Here is an 18,501-nt window from a genome sequence, read left to right as displayed (position 1 = left end):
TACCAAGGCGTATTGGGTTGCCCGGGTAACTGGGTTGAGGGGGGCAGATAGGCAGTCGCTCCTTGTAAAGCACTGGTACTCAGCTACATTCGGTTAGACTGCAAGCCGACCCCAACATAGTTGGGAAAAAGGCTCAGAGGATGATTTGAAGAGTGTTAGTCTGATTGAATTCTACATAGTTGGGACCGTGTGGGGAAAAAAGGGGGATGAAAAATTACCACAAAAAAACATGTGAATAAATATAAGTCAACATTTTTGCTTTTTATACCATTTGTACCGTTTTTCTAGAACAGGTCAGACTATAATCATATTTTTTTTAATAGGTGGTATAATTTTCCAGATAAAATACTACATTCTAAGATGGGGTTCGCTCCTTTTCAGCTACTTTTTAAGACGACTTTAAAGCTACAGTGTCAAGTGTAAGTTGCCAGTAACTGCCACCCATCCCTGCTTAACTTGAACTCACGTTGCTGTATATGTTGGTGGGTGCTGGGGTCAGCTGCCACAGCCGGACCGTGTCATCGCTGGAGCAGGTGAGGAAGGTACCGGGGGGGAGGGGGCGTTCGTTGCTGTTCATGTCTACCCCCCATATGCAGGCTGAGTGGTAAAGTGCTGAATGGGACTTGCCGACCTGAGGAGAAAACAATATTGTTTTACATACCTATTGAAACAAAATAATTGGTGAAGTTAAATAAACAAAATATTATGCAACTTCATCATCAAGAGCAGAAACGGAGAAGTACAATTTATTTAGTAAAGTAAGTTTGGCTTAAATAGATTATTACATAGCAAAAATGCTGATCCAAAAAAAGAAGCCACAATCGTTCTTGAACCTCCTTAGGTCAGCACTAAAACTTTTTGGAATACATATACCTATCATATAAATACGATAGATTCTGTGTAGCTCTACTTATATGAGAACAAACGCCGTGACCGACAATCAGCTAGGTCGTCATCATTATTAGAGTCAGCCTATAGTTTTTTGAGCTCAAAAATCAGTATGAAGATGAATTGTAGTACGCACATTACAAAGATCAGGTATTTAGCCGGTATCATACCAACTGAAAACTTTCATCAAGGTTTTCTTTACATTTTTTTTTTGCCGGCTGACTGTTTAGCCCGGAGCGTCAATCTTAAGGTATTTTATTAAGTTTTAATTACAAAACTCACCCTCTTAATATCTCTAACATCCCACACGTACAAGCTATGATCATTATATACACATGTCAGCTTGTGGTTTCGCTCGTCGTAGGTCAGAGCTACGGCATCCGGGTACCGCGCGTTTTGTGGCTGCGTGAACATGTGGCTGGAATAAAGTGATGAGGTTTTAGTAAAAAATATTGCATGATTATACATAAGGTTACACGTAAACAAAACAGGAGAATATAACAAGAAAATGTTGAAGATAATAAAAGGTAAAAATGTTATATTTTTTTGATACCATCCTCATTAATTGTGAAAGTAACTCCGTCTCTATGTCACATGGGTAGTTTCAGCACATGAAAAAGGTTGTGGGCACATCTATCCGATATGCGGAAAACTTACATGAGATGTAATAAGGGCATGTATGCATAGGGAGAGTAAATGCCACTAGGCTAATATGTCAGGCGCGTTCTTGTAGATCCAGTAACGTACAGTAGGCGAGACCAAAACGATCAGTTACTACTAAACGAATGACGAGTTCAAGTTCCTTGAGACATCTATCAAATATTGGTCTTTGTTTATAAAAATAAGTACATATTGGGGGTACTTAAGTCTTCATAGGGTAGTATATAAGGGATTTCTTGAAGAATTATATAGTTGCACTACATAAAGAAGTATATGCACATAGCCAGTATTCTTATCGTAAAAGTAAATATTAACTCACCTAATATTAGTCCCCTGAGCCACATCGACGCCTAGATAATGTGTCCTAGGCAGCGTAGTGATATACCGCAGCGAGTCCGGCGCGAAGCAGCGCACGATGCCCTCGGCGCAGCCCACGAAGATGTAGTTCGCGCCTATCGCCATGCAGTTCGCTGATGTTGTCTGAAAAAACATATTTATTTGTTAATACTGTTGTTTGTCTTGCAGTGAATATATATTATATATTATTGTAATATATATATATATATTGTAATATATATATATGGTATTAAAAGGTATGTCCTCGTTGCTGGAGCGAAACAGAGTTGATTTTCGAACAGCCAATAGAAATTCTGTAGCTACCTAATGGAACGTTTCTCATACGTATGAAGGATATGGAAATTCTATCTAAAATGGTCATTGAAAAATCGCGTTTCGCTCTGCTCGTATTCGCTTTGGAGCAGTCTTATCATAAAAATGTTGACCGTGCCGGCAATCGAACTCAGGACCGTCAATTCGGCGTAAAAATCTTGAAAGCCCTGAATGACCTAAAAATCTCAATTCCTTTAACACTTACCCTCAGTTCGACCCATTTGTCCAGTAGCCGTCTACTATTGAACTCGCAGAGTAGACCAGCCCTGGTGATGGCGTACGTGGAGTCGGCGGAGGCGCCGCGGCCGCACACTACGTCGCAGAACTCGTTGTCCTTCTGTTCGCCTAAGATGGCTGAGCGGCCCATTAGGGGGACTGGCTCTTTAAACTGCGGAGAAAAGAGGATTATTTTTAATATGCCTGTAAAGTTAAGGGTAAGTTTTAGAATATCAAAGTATGTACAAATTGATAGCTAATCTAAGAGTCGCTGCATACATAATAACAATGAACACTCTAGTTTTCACTGATTTTGTATTTGATACGCGTGGCGGCCACGTGGGACTAAAAACTGTATAAATGCACATATAAACTGGCAAAACTTCTGTAAAGAAATAGGACAACTACTATACTCAATACTATAAACCTTACAAAATTAAGTAACAAAGAAAATTAGTAGATAGTAGCACAGAAACAATTTTTATTTATCTATAGGTATTGGTACTTGTGTACGAAATTAAGTTGCAGAACGACATTAAGTTTGGTGCACTATATTTAGTACACATAGATAAGTGGTGTTAAAAATAAATAAATAGTGTTTCTCACCTTAGCACTTCTGGAGTACTCGAGATACCAGAACTTGACGTGCCTGAAGCCGACCGTCACGAAGTAGTTGCCGTTCTCCGAGAAACTCACTGCTTTCACGCGAGATGACACCTGAAATCATAACAAAGTTAGTAACTGATTGAAAAGCGTGTTTGTTTATTCAATAGTAAACATTAATGGAGTGGCCAGCGTAAACCCTTTCGATGGAAATTTCTTCAAAAATTGTTATACATGACATGAACAGTTTCTTAATAAGATAATTTATCCCAGATTCTCATGTATCAAACCTACGTTTGCTGATGTTTGACATGTAGCTAACGTAGCTGATCTCAATAACAAATACATGCAATTTTTATCCCGATGCGGGAAATACATACTTAAGTCGGGATGTCAGTAGTAGAATGTTGTAGAAGGTATGTAGTCAAATCCATTCTTAAATTCTAAAACTAAAGACTTTGTTTGTTTGTAATTTTATTTGCTTGAATAGTAGGTATAGAATTAATTCCTCTTACCTTATTACTAGCTAGCTTCAGGTTAGCGCGCCAATCCCAAACATTTACTATCATGTCATGTTGGGATCCTATCGACACGAGGTATTTCGATGATGTGGAGAACGCCTGAAAAATAACACAAAGAATTATCATTAGCATATTCAAGTTGTATGTCACATTCCACCGGCAAATCAAAGTCACACGGATCGATAGATCAGAAGGTTAAGCAACACTTATCTCGGTCAATCCGTGAAGTGACCACCTTGTCAAGACGAGTTCCTCCGTATTTCGGAAAGCATGGTAATTTTGTGAGTCATCAACATCTTTGGCAGTCGTTGCGGATAGTCAGGAGCCAGTTTCTAACTTGGAGACCCGGTCTTATCATAAGGTATCGGGTTGCCAATGTAACTGGGATAACGAGGTCAGGTAGATAGTACGCAACTGCATCAGGTTAGACTGGAAGCCGACCACAACATAATAGTCAGGAAAATAATATAAGTTTGACTTACCACACAACTAACTCCATGCGTATGTCCAATGAATTCCCCTATTTGTACCGCACCCGACGCTGTGGGATCCTGAAATATATAAATAAACCATTAGTTAATTATATTCCAATGCTAAAAAGAAGGGAAAAGTGTAGTAAATGAGTTGTCGGTGTAAGTTTCGACTATTCACCGATAGATGGCGCCACTTTTGTTGTATCTACTTAACGCTAGGTGGCGTTAGTAGTTAGCATACATTTAAGTTACTTGTATTGTAAGGTAGTTTTTTACTACAAATTATACCGCTATTTTGTGCGTGTGGTTTTATACCCTTTTAATACTAAAAACTTGAGCGACACAAGATTGATATCCTTTTGTTGCTAAAGTCAGAGAAATATCGAAGTTACCTCCCCCTAGGGGGACTTACGACTTCTAACTAGTGCTAATCACCAGTAAGTCCCACACTCTGACGGCAGGGGCGTGTCCACAGTCCCCCGTAGCCAGGTACCTCCCGTCAGGGGAGAACGCCACACAGGTGACACTCTTCCGACACGCGTTGAGCACATGTGTCTGTCTGTTCTTGCTTACAATACTACCGTACTACTATAAAGCTAAACATTTATATGTGTTCCTCACCTGTAAGTCCCACACCCTGACAGCAGGGGCGTGTCCACACTCCCCCGTAGCCAGGTACCTCCCGTCGGGGGAGAACGCCACACAGGTGACACTCTTCCGACACGCGTTGAGCACATGTGTCTGTCTGTTCTTGCTTACAATACTACCGTACTACTATAAAGCTAAACATTTATATGTGTTCCTCACCTGTAAATCCCACACCCTGACGGCAGGGGCGTGTCCGCACTCCCCCGTAGCTAGGTACCTCCCATCGGGGGACAACACTACTAACAATACATGTATACCTGAACATTTATACGTGTTCCTCACCTGTAAGTCCCACACCCTGACGGCAGGGGCGTGTCCGCACTCCCCTGTAGCCAGGTACCTCCCGTCGGGGGAGAACGCCACACAAGTGACACTCTTCCGACACGCGTTGAGCACATGTGTCTGTCTGTTCTTTCGCACATTGTAGAGTACTACCGTGCATCTGGAATTAGAGATAAAATATGGTTAGTATGGTTTGTGATGATACTGGGTACTGACGAACTAGGGGGTAGGATTGTCTGAAAAAAACCTGGTAAAAAGTTCAAGTCGGACTCACGCCTTAAACATATCTAATAAAATAAAAATCATGCTAACAGAAGTCTTTTCATCCTTATAAATATGTGTAATGGTTCATGAGATAAACAAATGGACAGCGAAGTAGTAATATGGACCTCTTTTCCACTTTGGACAGGGAACCCTAAAGACACCAGTTGCAAAAATGTACGTGAAATATGTTAGTCAGTCTTTCTGGTTAAAACTAGTGAATTAAACTTGGCAGTAATGTAACTTTGACGACCTCGCTGGCGCAATGGTCACCATGCCGGACTGCCGGACCTGAGGTCCCGGGTTCGATTCCCGGTTCGGTCGACATTTATGTGATGAGCATGCTTGTTGGCCGTGGTCTGGGTGTTAAAATATGTATTTATAAATATGTATATATGTAGCTATATGTAGTTTATCAGTTGTGTTAGCACCCATAACACAAGTTAATTAATAACTTACCATGGGGCTAACCGACCATGTGTAAAAAAAAGTGTCCCGACATTTATAAAAAACTTGTATATCAGAATGACACAATATACAACATGTAACGTAATTAACGCACACCCTCAAACACCCCAATTAGAATATTATGTTATAATCATAATACATACACTGAATTTTTAATTTAACATGTATATGCATTGTTATTTACTAAATTAGTTATACCAATTCTTGGAGAGCTTTTTGGTCATACTACTACGCACGCAAATATCGCGCCGCGCGCCGCTCGACTCGACACAACATAACGAAACTACGGAAAAAGCCGACAATACACGAAGTCTTATTACTTTGAGTTACGGTCTATTTGAATTTGTTTTGACTGTACAGGGTTAATATGACAATACTTTCCGTAGTTTTAATTATTTTTGGGATAAAAAATTACCTATATTAAAAATGATATAAATCGATTCAGTAAACGATTCTGAATAAGCTAATTTCAGGATGTGCGTTAATTAAGTTACATGTTGTATATCCACGTGAGCCTAAGACAACGTTATTAAAAGAACACCAAATGTATAAAACTGAGCCAGGAGCTAAATAAATAGACATAAGTATGTACATAATAACATACATAATACATTACCCTACTTTTTAAGTAATAGTTACTCCCTACTCCTCAAAAACGTGAGCAGCTACACCTGAACATTCACATTACCATAGGATTATCAGTTTAACATATTCTATTCTATTCTATTCACTACCATAAGCGAACGCGGGAGGAATCATATTAGTTAGGACAAGGTTCCAATGCGAGCGGAGGATAAATTGAGTAATCTATACCAATAAAATAAAGAAAATTCTTTCACTGTTGGAAAGCAGTTGGAAAGCAAGAAACACTCTTCCCGAGTAACATAGGCTATATTTTATCACGGTACGGGCAGTGGTTCTCACGGGACGCGGGTGATACCGCGGCAGAACCGCTAGTACATATAATACATTACCCCACTTTTTTGGTAACAGTTACCTACTCCTCAAAAACGTGAGCTGGTACACCTGAACATTCACATTATCATAGGATTATCAGTTTAACATATTCTATTCTATTCACTGCCATTAGCGAACGCGGGAGGAATCATATTAGTTAGGACAAGGTTTCAATGCGAGCGAGGATTAATGGATTTGAAAATCGCTATTTAAAAAAAAGTGTATTCGCATTGTATGTAGGTTAGTTGGTTGTGTGAGGCTCAACATATATAGGTGTAAAGTATATTTTTATGAGAAAATATCTTGAGAAGAAAAGTTTTTTTCGGCAAGACTGACACTTACGTATGACTATATCGCAGCCATCTTTTGGCAACAATCATTCAGTAAAAAAAGCTAAAGGGCTAACTGTTTGATTGCACGGCTATTTCAACCAGTTGGCTGCTTAGACATACACATTACACAAAACATCTTAGCAGTTATCCCAATATTTGTGTAAGATAGAACCAAACCTAAACTAACTTGGCACCTCATAAATATCTCATCTCACAAACTGACCTACATTTTCCTAACTCTGTTATAGTTTACATAAATAATGCAAATATTGCATAACTCTAAACTGCAGTGCAAATATAACTACCTGACACTGTACCTAAATATATATTTCGAATCGAACGCTCTCCGCATGAGATGTTGCTATCAAAAACTTTTACTTGTTAATACTGGTCTGGAGATCAGCCAGCTGCGCAGGACATATTGTAGTGCACGCACATTTGCTTGGACACAGGTGCACTCACTATTTCTTCACTCTCATACCCTGATGGGACGACAATCCGACACCACCGGAGAGAGATCACAAGCAGGACTGACATTTAACTGCTCTTCTATGCATACGGATTCCTTGTTATAACTTTGGTTTTCGTATTTCTAAGAAGCAATTGAAGATCGGTACTACTTTTTTCTATTCGGTTAAAAAGATGGCTGCTCCATAGTTTTCTCAGGACGAGAGTAAAACCCCGGGCTACACAAAAGTAGGTAAACGAAATTATCGCTTTCAATGTGACCTGTCTCACACCGCGTGGGCTAATATTTGTTATTCAGTTAACAGGAGACGCGTCAGCGGAAGAACAGGGCCATGCTTTAGTTATAAGCTTAAGCGATTTTCTTTCCATATTGTATTGAGAATCCAAATTCAATCTCAAAAAAGAAACCAAAGAAATAACTCAAAATACTTTATAGAAGCGCGTACGAAATACCCCAATTAAAAAAAGTTTTGTGTTTGTTAGTATTATAAGTTTGTTCTCGTGATTAATTGTTGCACAAAAACAAGTAAGAAAAAATAGCCTATACCTTCCCCTGGGACAAAAAGTAACAATTTATATCAAAACTTTAAGTACGCTAAAGTACTTTTCCCATCATTATTATTTACTAAACCCACGCATTAGGGATTCTCTTTGAAAACCTTTACCAAACCTGGGAGTACAAAGTAATAACATTCTAGAGAGTCCAAACACAAGGGTAAAGACCTTTGCCCTAGGTGTGGCTTACTCTTTATGAAAAGTCACGAAAATCCCCATAGATCCAAAAGAGCCAGCTCATCAATTAAGTACACCCTGTCATTTTAGGGGGGCTGTCCCCTAGTTTTGTATAGTAGTTTTTTAATTTCTTAATATACAAAGGGAGCCCTACCTGTACACACCTTCATTGCACCCTAATACCACAATTAGTTAATACAAGGTATGAGTAATGTTTGACCCCTCCTATAGGGGTGAAAAAATTTAAAAAGTTTGGCTATTGCGCATTTAACAGGGCGCCAATACTTTTTTAAAATGAAAGGAAAAAGGGAAGCCATTTAAAGTACAAAACAACCGAATAAATACAACAAATTCATGCCGATTCCACTATATTATAAAAATTTTAAGTTAGTTAGTAGAGATGTTTGTGATTCTTTCAATCTTGAAACCATTCAAAGTGGCTGAACAGAAATTAGAATCGTTCTAGCGGTGGTCGTGAGTTACTTTATAATACGAAAAGTAGTTCCTTTGGATCGACTTTTAAACCGCGGGAAACCCTAGTGGAGAAATATTTTGTGTAAAATAAAGATTCGATATGATTCGAAAATGATCGAATTAATATCGAACCTACGGATATTAATTGAACCTACAGATGATTCAACCAAGTTTTAACCGCAGAGTTATAAACTAAGGAGACTCAAGAATATCTATAGATATATCCGCAAGTTGTAAATTCGAAACCATTCATAAGCATTAGCGATTCGCTTCGCTCATCGCCAAACTCTTACCCCACTCCTCAATTCTAATTGACATGATTTGTGCGTAGTATGCGCCCGGCCTTTCTCACGGCCGCGGCGAATCGCGTGGTGTGCGACACGCCTTACTATGCGATACTACATCATATGCCGTTGGAAAGCTTATTTACATTTTGGTTGATGGGTGTTTGTCCTTAGTTTTGAAGCCAGATGTTGTAGTATTGAACACCTTTTGCCAACTGATTAGACGTACGTAAGGCGTGCGAGACCTGCTGTTAAATAAAATATCTGTATGGTAAAGTAAAGTCTGATTAACAATAATATTTTTGTAAATAAACAAATTCGCTAGGATAAGGAGAAAAAAGTAGGTAATTTTATGTCTAATGACTAAATAGTCGGCCGACAGTTGACCCAACTTTTTATAAGAGTAAATCTTGGTTCCAATTAGGGCATGCAATTTCGGTAAAACAAAAATTACCGGTAAAAATTCGGTAATAAAAATATTTTTACCGGTAAACCGGTAAAACGGTAATTTTTGTAATTTTTTAAAAATGTATTATTATGACAATAAGATTGGGTAGTCTTAAAGCAAAACCTAAATAAATATGCAAAGTATAAGGTGGTAAACGTTTTTTGTGACGTGGGCCGTAACAAAAAAAAAACATGTCAGTACCATCCGTACGCGATGTCGCCTACAAAATGCAAGAAAAACGGCTGCGATGGTACAGACGTGTAAAATGGAGTGACACCTGAGGACATCGGCAGTGTGTATGTAATACTCAATCACAATATACCCGGTCAAAGGCGCAAAGGCAGGCCGAAACCGTGGTGGTTGAGTGTCGTAATGAATGTCATGTGAATCGACAATGAAGATGTCTATTCAGGAGGATGGAGTGAAGTGGAAGAAAGAAGATACGGAAAGCGGACCCCGTCACAAGACGGGATAAACGCTAAGAATTACCGTAAAAAAATATATTTTTCATTGAAGTGAAAGCCCTTTTTTATGGTAAATCATCAAATGACAGACTCTTTCTGTCTAAAACCCATGGTTTTTTAGTAGACGTTTTATGGACCAGGGTCGCGGTAACTTTTTCGAACAATCCCGCGGCCCCGGCAGACCTTGGCCCTGCTGGGCCCCACTAGGTTTGGTGACATCTCCCTGAGGAGCCCGTGGAACAACGCGCGCCGCTGACACGGGTCTGTTGTCTATGCAGACGGTGGAACGATGAGCCACCCGAACTCACCGCCCACAGACCGACGCCTACGGTGGCCGGGAGTCGTCTCTCGACCCTTGGCGCCCGTGGTGTCTTCCTGGTCCACTACAGCGGCTGGGATGAGAGGTGCTACTCGCAGTCGCTCCGCCGTCTCCTTCTCGAGCATGACTGCTTCGCAGGAGGCGACGGCTTCCCATTCCCTCTAGCTCCGGACCATGGCTTGAACCAGGGAAGGACGCGAAAGGTCGCCGCTGCCTATTGCCTCGACGACAACACGGCGGTACCCTTCCCAGGCAGTGCACACCTGGACTGTGTGCTCCGCCGTGTCCTCCGCCGTGTAAAAGCCCTTGCTCAGTAAGGTCATAGAGTAGGTAAAATAAGCATTAGCTACATTTGTACCTAGTATGAGCTGACAGCTATCAGGAAAAACAGAATAACCGGATGAATACAATTTGTTTAGATTTTATAAATTAAGATGAGAAAGAAGATTTGTATCTAACCTAGAGATAGTTAACGACACACAAGTTTACTTTCCTAAAAAACAGCAACTTTAACACTCTTACAATACGTAATGTATGCAACATTATATTCAGGCTACATAACAAAGATTTGACGTTAAATGAACAATTGCTATATTTTATCAAAAAAAAAACGTAAAAACCGGTAAATTACCGGTTTCATATTATTTTTACCGGTAATTTTAAACTCGCAAAAATGGGCGATTTACCGGTAAAAACGAAACCGGTTAACCGGTATTGCATGCCCTAGTTCCAATCAATGTTTTCAGTCGGTCTGATACCAGCTTAGTACCAGATCTTCGTAATGTGTGAACCACCATTCATTTTCATCTAATTTGTGAGCCCAAATAAACTAACGGTCGACTAAAAGTTTGCAATGTGCGTGTAGTCTAGTCTGTAGTCTAGTCTAGTTCTGTGAGCTTACTATTGTTATGTAATAGACTGTTTGTACTGTGACTATATTACTTTTTAAAAAGAGTGTCTATGGAGTTTCTTGCCGGCTCTTCTCCATGAGACCAACTTTTTGGAACCGTGCAACTAATGTGACGTTTCATAGGTGCCTGCAAAGGCCTATGTGAAATAAAAAGATTTTGATTTTGATTTTTTTTTGATTTTGTAACTCCTTCATTGATAAAAAAGTGTTACTTAAGTAGTAGTATTATTTAAGTGAGAAGGGTCATACTGGCATAAGTATACACTCACGGTACAGAACACGGACAAAACCAGGGGGAACTTCACCTGTTTATAAGTTCCATCATTCGCAACTGCCAATCACCATCACTTCGAAATTCAAATCGGTATCGCGGAAACGGAAGTATACAGTTGACCGGCCGGGGTCAACGAACTTGCTAAGTACGTTTCTTACTTGACCGCGCCAGTAACAGACGGTAGACTTGACTTTTTAATGAGATAATGCAGACTGGAGGTGGGTGAATTATTAAGATACTACGAAGATATAGGATGTTTCTAAGTATAGGAATTTTGTACTCTATGTAGATCTATGAATGTATAGACCAGGCAGGTTTTATATCAAACAAGCTTCCGAAAGCGATCACACCAGGGTCCCGTGATAACTACTCCCCACACCTGGATAAAAAGCCTATAGGTTTCCTTCATAATAAATCTAATATTTAAAGATTTTTTTCAACTCTGTCTAATTCTTCAGTTAAGCGCAGCGTTCGAGCAGCAAAAATCTTAAGCTTTATAATTTTTGCATAGATTTCTAACAGATAAGTCAAAACTTCTAATTAAGTATTACTAGACATCTATAAACCATTTGATTAGGCACTTAAGTAAGCAATCTCGATAGACTTTTTAGGTACACTAATAAACAACTGCTAAAATAACGAACCAATTGATTAAGTAATTGTTACAATTACATTAATTTTTAGCCGACTAGACATCTAGGCGTGTTTTATACCACAGTAGGTATCATTGTATACGTAAAAATGTATAATATTCGCACGCACGCATGTTTAGCACGCAATCGTATAATGTTTTTTCTCTCATCTTTGTCATGGTCATGGTTATTTCATGTTATTTGTGTATGTTAATTGATTGGGCTATTAATTTATAATGGTAAACGATCTTCTTGTTGTTATTTTTAAGAATTTTCCTGGTCGCCCACTTGGCTTATTATCATAAGTAAATTCAACGTTGCTGCCAAAAAGTGAATCCTCTGACTGCGTATCGTCGTTCTGAGAAAAATAACAATAATATCCTTGCGACCTTGCCCAGCTTCGCAGTTGTATAAATAGATCTAAACTTTTCTTGTGAATCGCTCTATCTAGCAGTGAAAACCATATACAAATGTAGTCAATAGCTTTTGAGTTTTATTTATTTATTAAAGGGTTTACCAACAGCTTCTGTGTAGATAAAGCTTAGAGTACAATTTCTGAGCTTTATTGCCAACTGACGAATGCAGAAGAATTTTCTTATGTCAGTCGGCTTTAGTTTGTTTAATATTGTCTTCAAGTAACTCAGAAGAAAAATTTGCAAAGTTTCCCTTAAGTTTTCTTGGAGACTAGGCTTTAAAAGCTCCGTCTGCCCAAGGCCTGCAGTGGTAATACAATTTGTTTCCTATAAATAACTGAACAGCCAGACATCCCCGCGGTGTAAAGCTAGTTAATAAAACTGAGTGCACACCATAGACATTGATAGATTTAGACAGCGCTAGTATAGAAAATGGGGTTCTTTATGAAAGAGCGCGAATTTTGACGTTCGTAGCGTATCACGGTTTTAGCTTTATATCATCATCAATCACATTTTTTATCTATCCTAATATAATAAACAGGATTTTTTTGTTTTTAGCCTGAACGCTCCGAGACTAGGTACTGATCCGATTTGAAGAATTATTTCACTGTTGGAAAGCTACACTCTTCCCGAGTAATATTGGATATATTTTATCTCGGTACGGGCAGTAGTTCAAACGTGACGAGGGTAAAACCGCGGAAAAACGGCTACTGTTTAATAACTGGCATTTTTGGAATTTACATAATATGACAGCATTTAAACCAAAGAAAAGTAACGTTTCCCTTAGCGACGTTAATTAAATTGACACCTCTAAACCTGTCTAGATCTATGGCAGACACCATATCGATCTAAGGGCGCGGTTACACTGCCGCACCCGCGTGTAAACGGTTAAAGTTCATCATTTCACCCTTGAGCTTAGTGACTTATTGTTGCGGTTTTTGTAAATAATTGTAGGCTATTGGTGGATATTTTATTTTATTAATAGGGCGATTTATTGGTACAACGATAGAAGGTTCCATGGTAAGGATTGGTGATCAGCAGTGTCTTATTAAAAGGGTATTTGAATTTTACAGACTATGATCAATTGACTAGGATTTTCTGATTTAGCTAATCCAAATAGTCCTAATAACAAACATGCTCATCACAATGGGTTTAAACAGACCCAAATTACGGGATTATATTACATGGTGTCCAGACCTATTTCTGGCCACGATGTGGCTGTTCTCTCTAAATTCATCAGCCAGCTGCGCAGGACATATTATAGTGCACGCACATTTGCTTGGACACAGGTGCACTCACTATTCCTTCACTCTCATAACCCGATGGGCGGCAATCCGACACCACCGGAGTATCTTTTTCCAGTAACAAATAAATAAACTAACTAGATAAATAAATTCTTCTCATACTAAAATTTACTAACATAAACGTGCATGCAGACCAAAGCGGTCGATATTACGTCACGATATATGCGCAGGAGTCGAGCGTTGAATATTAATAATAATTAAATCAGCACGTTATTTAACTACGCACGTAATGTACAATATATGCACCTGGTATATTGATTTGATGATAATCATTACTTAATATTATAAATGAGCAAAACTTTGTCTTTATGTCTGTATAGTGCGCTTTCACTCGAAAACTTCTAAACCGATTAAAAAGGGTAGGTACACATAGTGTAGGGAAAGGACGTAGGCTAATTTTTACCGGGTGTGGGCTGTACGGTTATACTGCGGGGAACAGATAGTTTAATTTTTTTATAGGGGTCTGAATATAGAACCTAATCAAACATAAAATGCAAAAGAATAATGTAAAGACAAAGTCATGAATCGATTAATGTTTTATCTTCCAGTTCGACCAAATAATCTTCAGTCTAACCTAAGTTTTAGCCTATATTCAGAAAAGTCTAGACTGAAGTGTCAAACTATCTTAACTTTTGACATGACAAGATGCTGGATCAAAATAGAGTCTTTTATTTCAAACACAACGTACGATTATTAATTTTTTGAGGTGTCTGTCTGTCTAATTGCAATAAACTCAAAAAATAATTTGCTAATTTTAAAATTATTGTAGTTATCACCAGTAAATGCGATTCATGAAAAAGATTGAGGTACTTGGTGGACTGTATGATGTACACCTAACAGTAGGTAATAATGGTTCCTAAAGTCAGTATTTATGAAGAAAAACGAAACTTCTAGCCCTAGAAAAACCTTGATACCACATCGCTCGCTCTTGACCAATTTATTGCTATTTCCGACATCAGTGGCGCAATGTAGCACTTTCAAGGAAATTGCTTTCGCTCATAATATAATGCATCGGCATAGATTAAATCTGAACTTTAGTAGAAAAGTGGCGCATCAATTTAATATCAGTGCAAAGTGACGTTATTTGTAAAAAGTATTGCTTGATTGGTAAATATTTTAATCACATTTTAAAAATGAATATCGTAAAGGTCTTAAAATCTTTGTTTGTTTGCTGGGACGTCGAAATATACTGGTCCGATTTGAATTCCATGCATCAAAGGCAATATAGGCTATTTTTTGTCAAGGTGCGCGAATGAGTTACCATATGGGAGGCGGGTGAAACCGCTAGAGAAAACTAGTAACTACTCTTATTATGTGAAAATGTCACAATTTAGGTTAGAATTTGAAACCTAAATTAGAAACTCTATACACCTCAATTCTAGAAAAATAAAGTACTTCAACTTTGAAAAACTATTATCCGGAAAAGTAAAAGAAGTCCTCTCATATTGCGAGTAAAATCACGTGAAAAAACGTTATTAAAAGATTTAAATTAGGCTTGGTACCTAAATTTTTCGAAACGAACTTCTAAATCACAACCATATTTCGAAAATTGTCTATTACCCAGCAGTAGGCCATTTTAACCGGCAGACAGAACTTGCCGCTGTAATTCTGTTTGCAAGCCCGAGGGCGGTTGGTGACCGTAAAATGGAATGCAATTCACCGTAAAAACGACAAGCCCAGGTAAAGGTCACGGGTCAAACGAAAATCACACGATTGGTTTATATTTATAGAGAGGAACTTGTGGTTTAGTTACAGATACAAGGATTGACACATGAAAGGCAAAGGCATACCCCTCTTCCGTCCCTCGACAGGAACGGGATGCGTAATAGCATTTTTAGCTCGGCAACAACAAAAAAAAAAGGGTAAGATGAAAACTTTTTAGCTGCCTAAATAATGGCACAAGTTTTTCGCTGGTATATCGCGAAAATAGCGCCAAAATATGTATTCATACGATCATTGGCGGCTGAATAAAATCTTCTGCTAAACATGACATTAAACTGTATTTAGCGCGGTCGCTTCGAGGATGGTCTTTCTAAGGGATAAATAGTGAGTTCCTCTGTGTTTCTTCAGGTCTTTAAAAATGCAGATCGCAGCTGCCATTAAACATGGGTTTGACAGTCTGTATGTGTTTGTACTACAGTCAGAAAGTTTGAAAACCATACCAAGAGGTATCGTGGTAGCGTATCGTCAGAGAGGTAGGTGCTCCAAAGTAATGACAAAGTGCTTATTTAATAGCTCTTTCTTTCTGACTATCGAATTTAGGCTTAAAAAGTCTTTGTTCATAACCGTATTGTTTTCCAAAGCTCTTCGCCCTTGACACACTTAATAGGAGCAAGGCTATGCAAATTTTATTTGGTTTAAAATTCGCAATCAGATAGCGACTACGAGTGGGCTAGGTTGTTCTTTCAATGTTGTTACATAATCAGTGATTTACCTGAGTTTGTGTCTTAGTTACAATTTAGTTATCTTGTTTGGAGTAAATTACCTACTATCCAATAAACGAAATAGAAATTAACAAGCTGTTCCCGGTGGTTTCCCCCGCGTCTTGGGAGAACGACAAACAAACAATGTTACTTGTGAGATGACTTCATACAGAGAAGAAAGAAGTAGGTATGAAAGAAGATATGGTGACACAAAATGAAATAGGTATGAGGGCAGGAGATATATCCTATGTGAATGACCTGTGATACTAGGATTTTTGACTACTGCCCGTTCTATCCAAAAGGCACCGCGTGAACAGATAGTATGAATGAAAGATTACATGGCTAACGTATATAAAGAACTAGGAAGATGAAGCGGATGAAAGAGAAGATATCCTAAGTCGAAGAAAAATGTGTAAATTATTTCAGCATAATTCGTAAGTACTCACCCTGCAGGATAAGCGACGAGCTCAGTGTTAGGATCACAGTCGAGGGCTGCGTTACTGCCAACAGTGAGACCGAGGACACTCTCCAACTTTATCTGAGGACAAACAAATACACAAATATTAGATAAGGTCATGTACATAATGTCTAAGAAATTCCGTTCGTGACGGATTCCTCTATGTTTCGGATGGCTCATAGTGGGTCCCGGCTGTCATTTGAACATCTTTGCCAGTCGTTACGGGTAGTCAGAAGCCAGAAAGGCTGATAACCAGTCCAAGGGTTTGTCTAACTAATTGGATTGAGGAGGTCTGATAGGCAGTCGCTCCATGTAAAACACTAGTACTCAGCTGCAAACCAACCAGACAGGCAGACGTAGTGAAGGACTTTTTTGTAACATTCCAAGAACGTTGTCTTACAATAACTCATATTTTATAATTATAAGTTAAAAACACCTTCAATCAACCTTCGCTCGCCTACAGACAAATCTAGGAATTTCTAAGAAAACTATTTTACGACGACATCCCACAGACACCTATCCGTGCCTAAACAGCTTATTATCTAAAACCCTCAATGTCGTGCGCCAAACGGAGCCTACTTGCGAAACTGTTTACATTATGTACTACATAAATACATATATACCTTAAAAAGTTTAATCTGTATGTAAATACCGTTCGTTTACATACGAACATTGGGTTTCGTCTTTGTGTTGTATGAAAAATATTTTTTTTCTTGCCTAAAGATATGAGAATTACTGAAAAGAGGATCCTTTTTAAACGCAGGCTTGCTTGATGAAACATTTTGGGTATAATTTAGACTCCCGTACATTGCAAACTTACCTAGTGCCTAGTGGGTAAAGAACCGTACTCTCAAGTTTGAGGGCGCGGGTTCGATTCCAGGTCGGGCAAGTACCAATGCAACTTTTCTAAGTTTGTATGTATTTTCTAAGTATATCTTAGACACCATTGGCTGTGTTTCGGATGGCACGTTAAACTGTAGGTCCCGGCTGTCATTGAACATCCTTGGCAGTCGTTACGGGTAGTCAGAAGCCAATAAGTCTGACACCAGTCTAACCAAGGGGTATCGGGTTGCCCGGGTAACTAGGTTGAGGATGTCAGATAGGCAGTCGCTTCTTGTAAAGCACTGGTACTCAGCTGAATCCGGTTAGACTGGAAGCCGACCCCAACATGATTGGGAAAAAGGCTCGGAGGATGATGACATTGCAAACTTGTAGTCCCGTTTTCGGCAAGGAGATAATCATCCAAGGAAAGAGAACGGCTGTTTATCATAAAAATTAAAACCTCCAACGGTCGAAGGTTAAACTTTTATTAGGGAATTATATTTCTGAAACGATTGGTTCCCAAAATTCGACAAGAAATAGGTAATTTAAATCGGTTCTATAGGTGTGGGAGCACGACAAATTGATTTACTTTCGCATTTAAAATATTAATAAGGATTAAAGACAAATAAAGTGTCTTACAATTAATTCTGTCTTATGCAAAATCATAAGATTTCAAAACAATTTCTCACCCAAAAAAAACTACCAAATTCTCTTAACTTTTATGGTAAGATTAATACACTACTAAATAAGGACGAAACCGTAGGCATGAGCTAGTTAGACCAATATTTGACTACATCAGGCAGCAAGGTTGAAATAGTTGGGCAAATATAGGAAACCTTGGCTGTATTAGATAAACCTTTGTTAAACAAGAGCGTTAGAAAGATATTATGGAGGCGTGGTAGCCATTTTGGATGTTACGTCAATTTTGAAAATAAAACAATGTAGGTGTTCTTTTAAACTATCAGTAAAATTGAGTGAAATTCTAAATCTGAGTTTGGTTAAAATTAACAATAACACTCTCCAGGTTTCTTAGTAAACATCTATTTCCAGGCATAACGTTCGTGTCAATCGCTTCAGGTGTTTTCCGTAAAAGTCCACA

At 38.7% G+C, this 18,501-nt stretch overlaps 1 protein-coding gene across 6 annotated transcripts in view; it reads right to left on the bottom strand.

The window, feature by feature from the left end:
- The window catches only part of LOC124643855 (mitogen-activated protein kinase-binding protein 1), a 61,703-nt gene that overhangs the window by 31,430 nt on the left and 11,772 nt on the right, over window positions 1-18,501 (bottom strand). For 5 of the 6 annotated variants that reach the window (XM_047182974.1, XM_047182970.1, XM_047182973.1 and 2 more), the window contains exons 2-10: window positions 16,570-16,661; window positions 4,961-5,120; window positions 4,040-4,108; window positions 3,552-3,656; window positions 3,040-3,150; window positions 2,423-2,605; window positions 1,868-2,028; window positions 1,171-1,306; window positions 467-631 (exon numbers count right to left, since the gene is read on the bottom strand). In XM_047182974.1, coding sequence (XP_047038930.1) covers window positions 467-631; window positions 1,171-1,306; window positions 1,868-2,028; window positions 2,423-2,605; window positions 3,040-3,150; window positions 3,552-3,656; window positions 4,040-4,108; window positions 4,961-5,120; window positions 16,570-16,661 — 1,182 coding nt within the window. Of the gene's footprint in view, window positions 1-466; window positions 632-1,170; window positions 1,307-1,867; window positions 2,029-2,422; window positions 2,606-3,039; window positions 3,151-3,551; window positions 3,657-4,039; window positions 4,109-4,651; window positions 4,766-4,960; window positions 5,121-16,569; window positions 16,662-18,501 lie in introns of all 6 variants that reach the window. The other variant, XM_047182972.1, reaches the window with a different exon arrangement.

Source organism: Helicoverpa zea, chromosome 28 (genome assembly GCF_022581195.2).
Source record: "Helicoverpa zea isolate HzStark_Cry1AcR chromosome 28, ilHelZeax1.1, whole genome shotgun sequence".
Classification (NCBI taxonomy): Eukaryota; Metazoa; Arthropoda; class Insecta; order Lepidoptera; family Noctuidae; genus Helicoverpa; species Helicoverpa zea.
The sequence above is the reverse complement of the archived record's forward strand: the minus strand, read 5'-3'. Positions and strand labels throughout refer to the sequence as shown.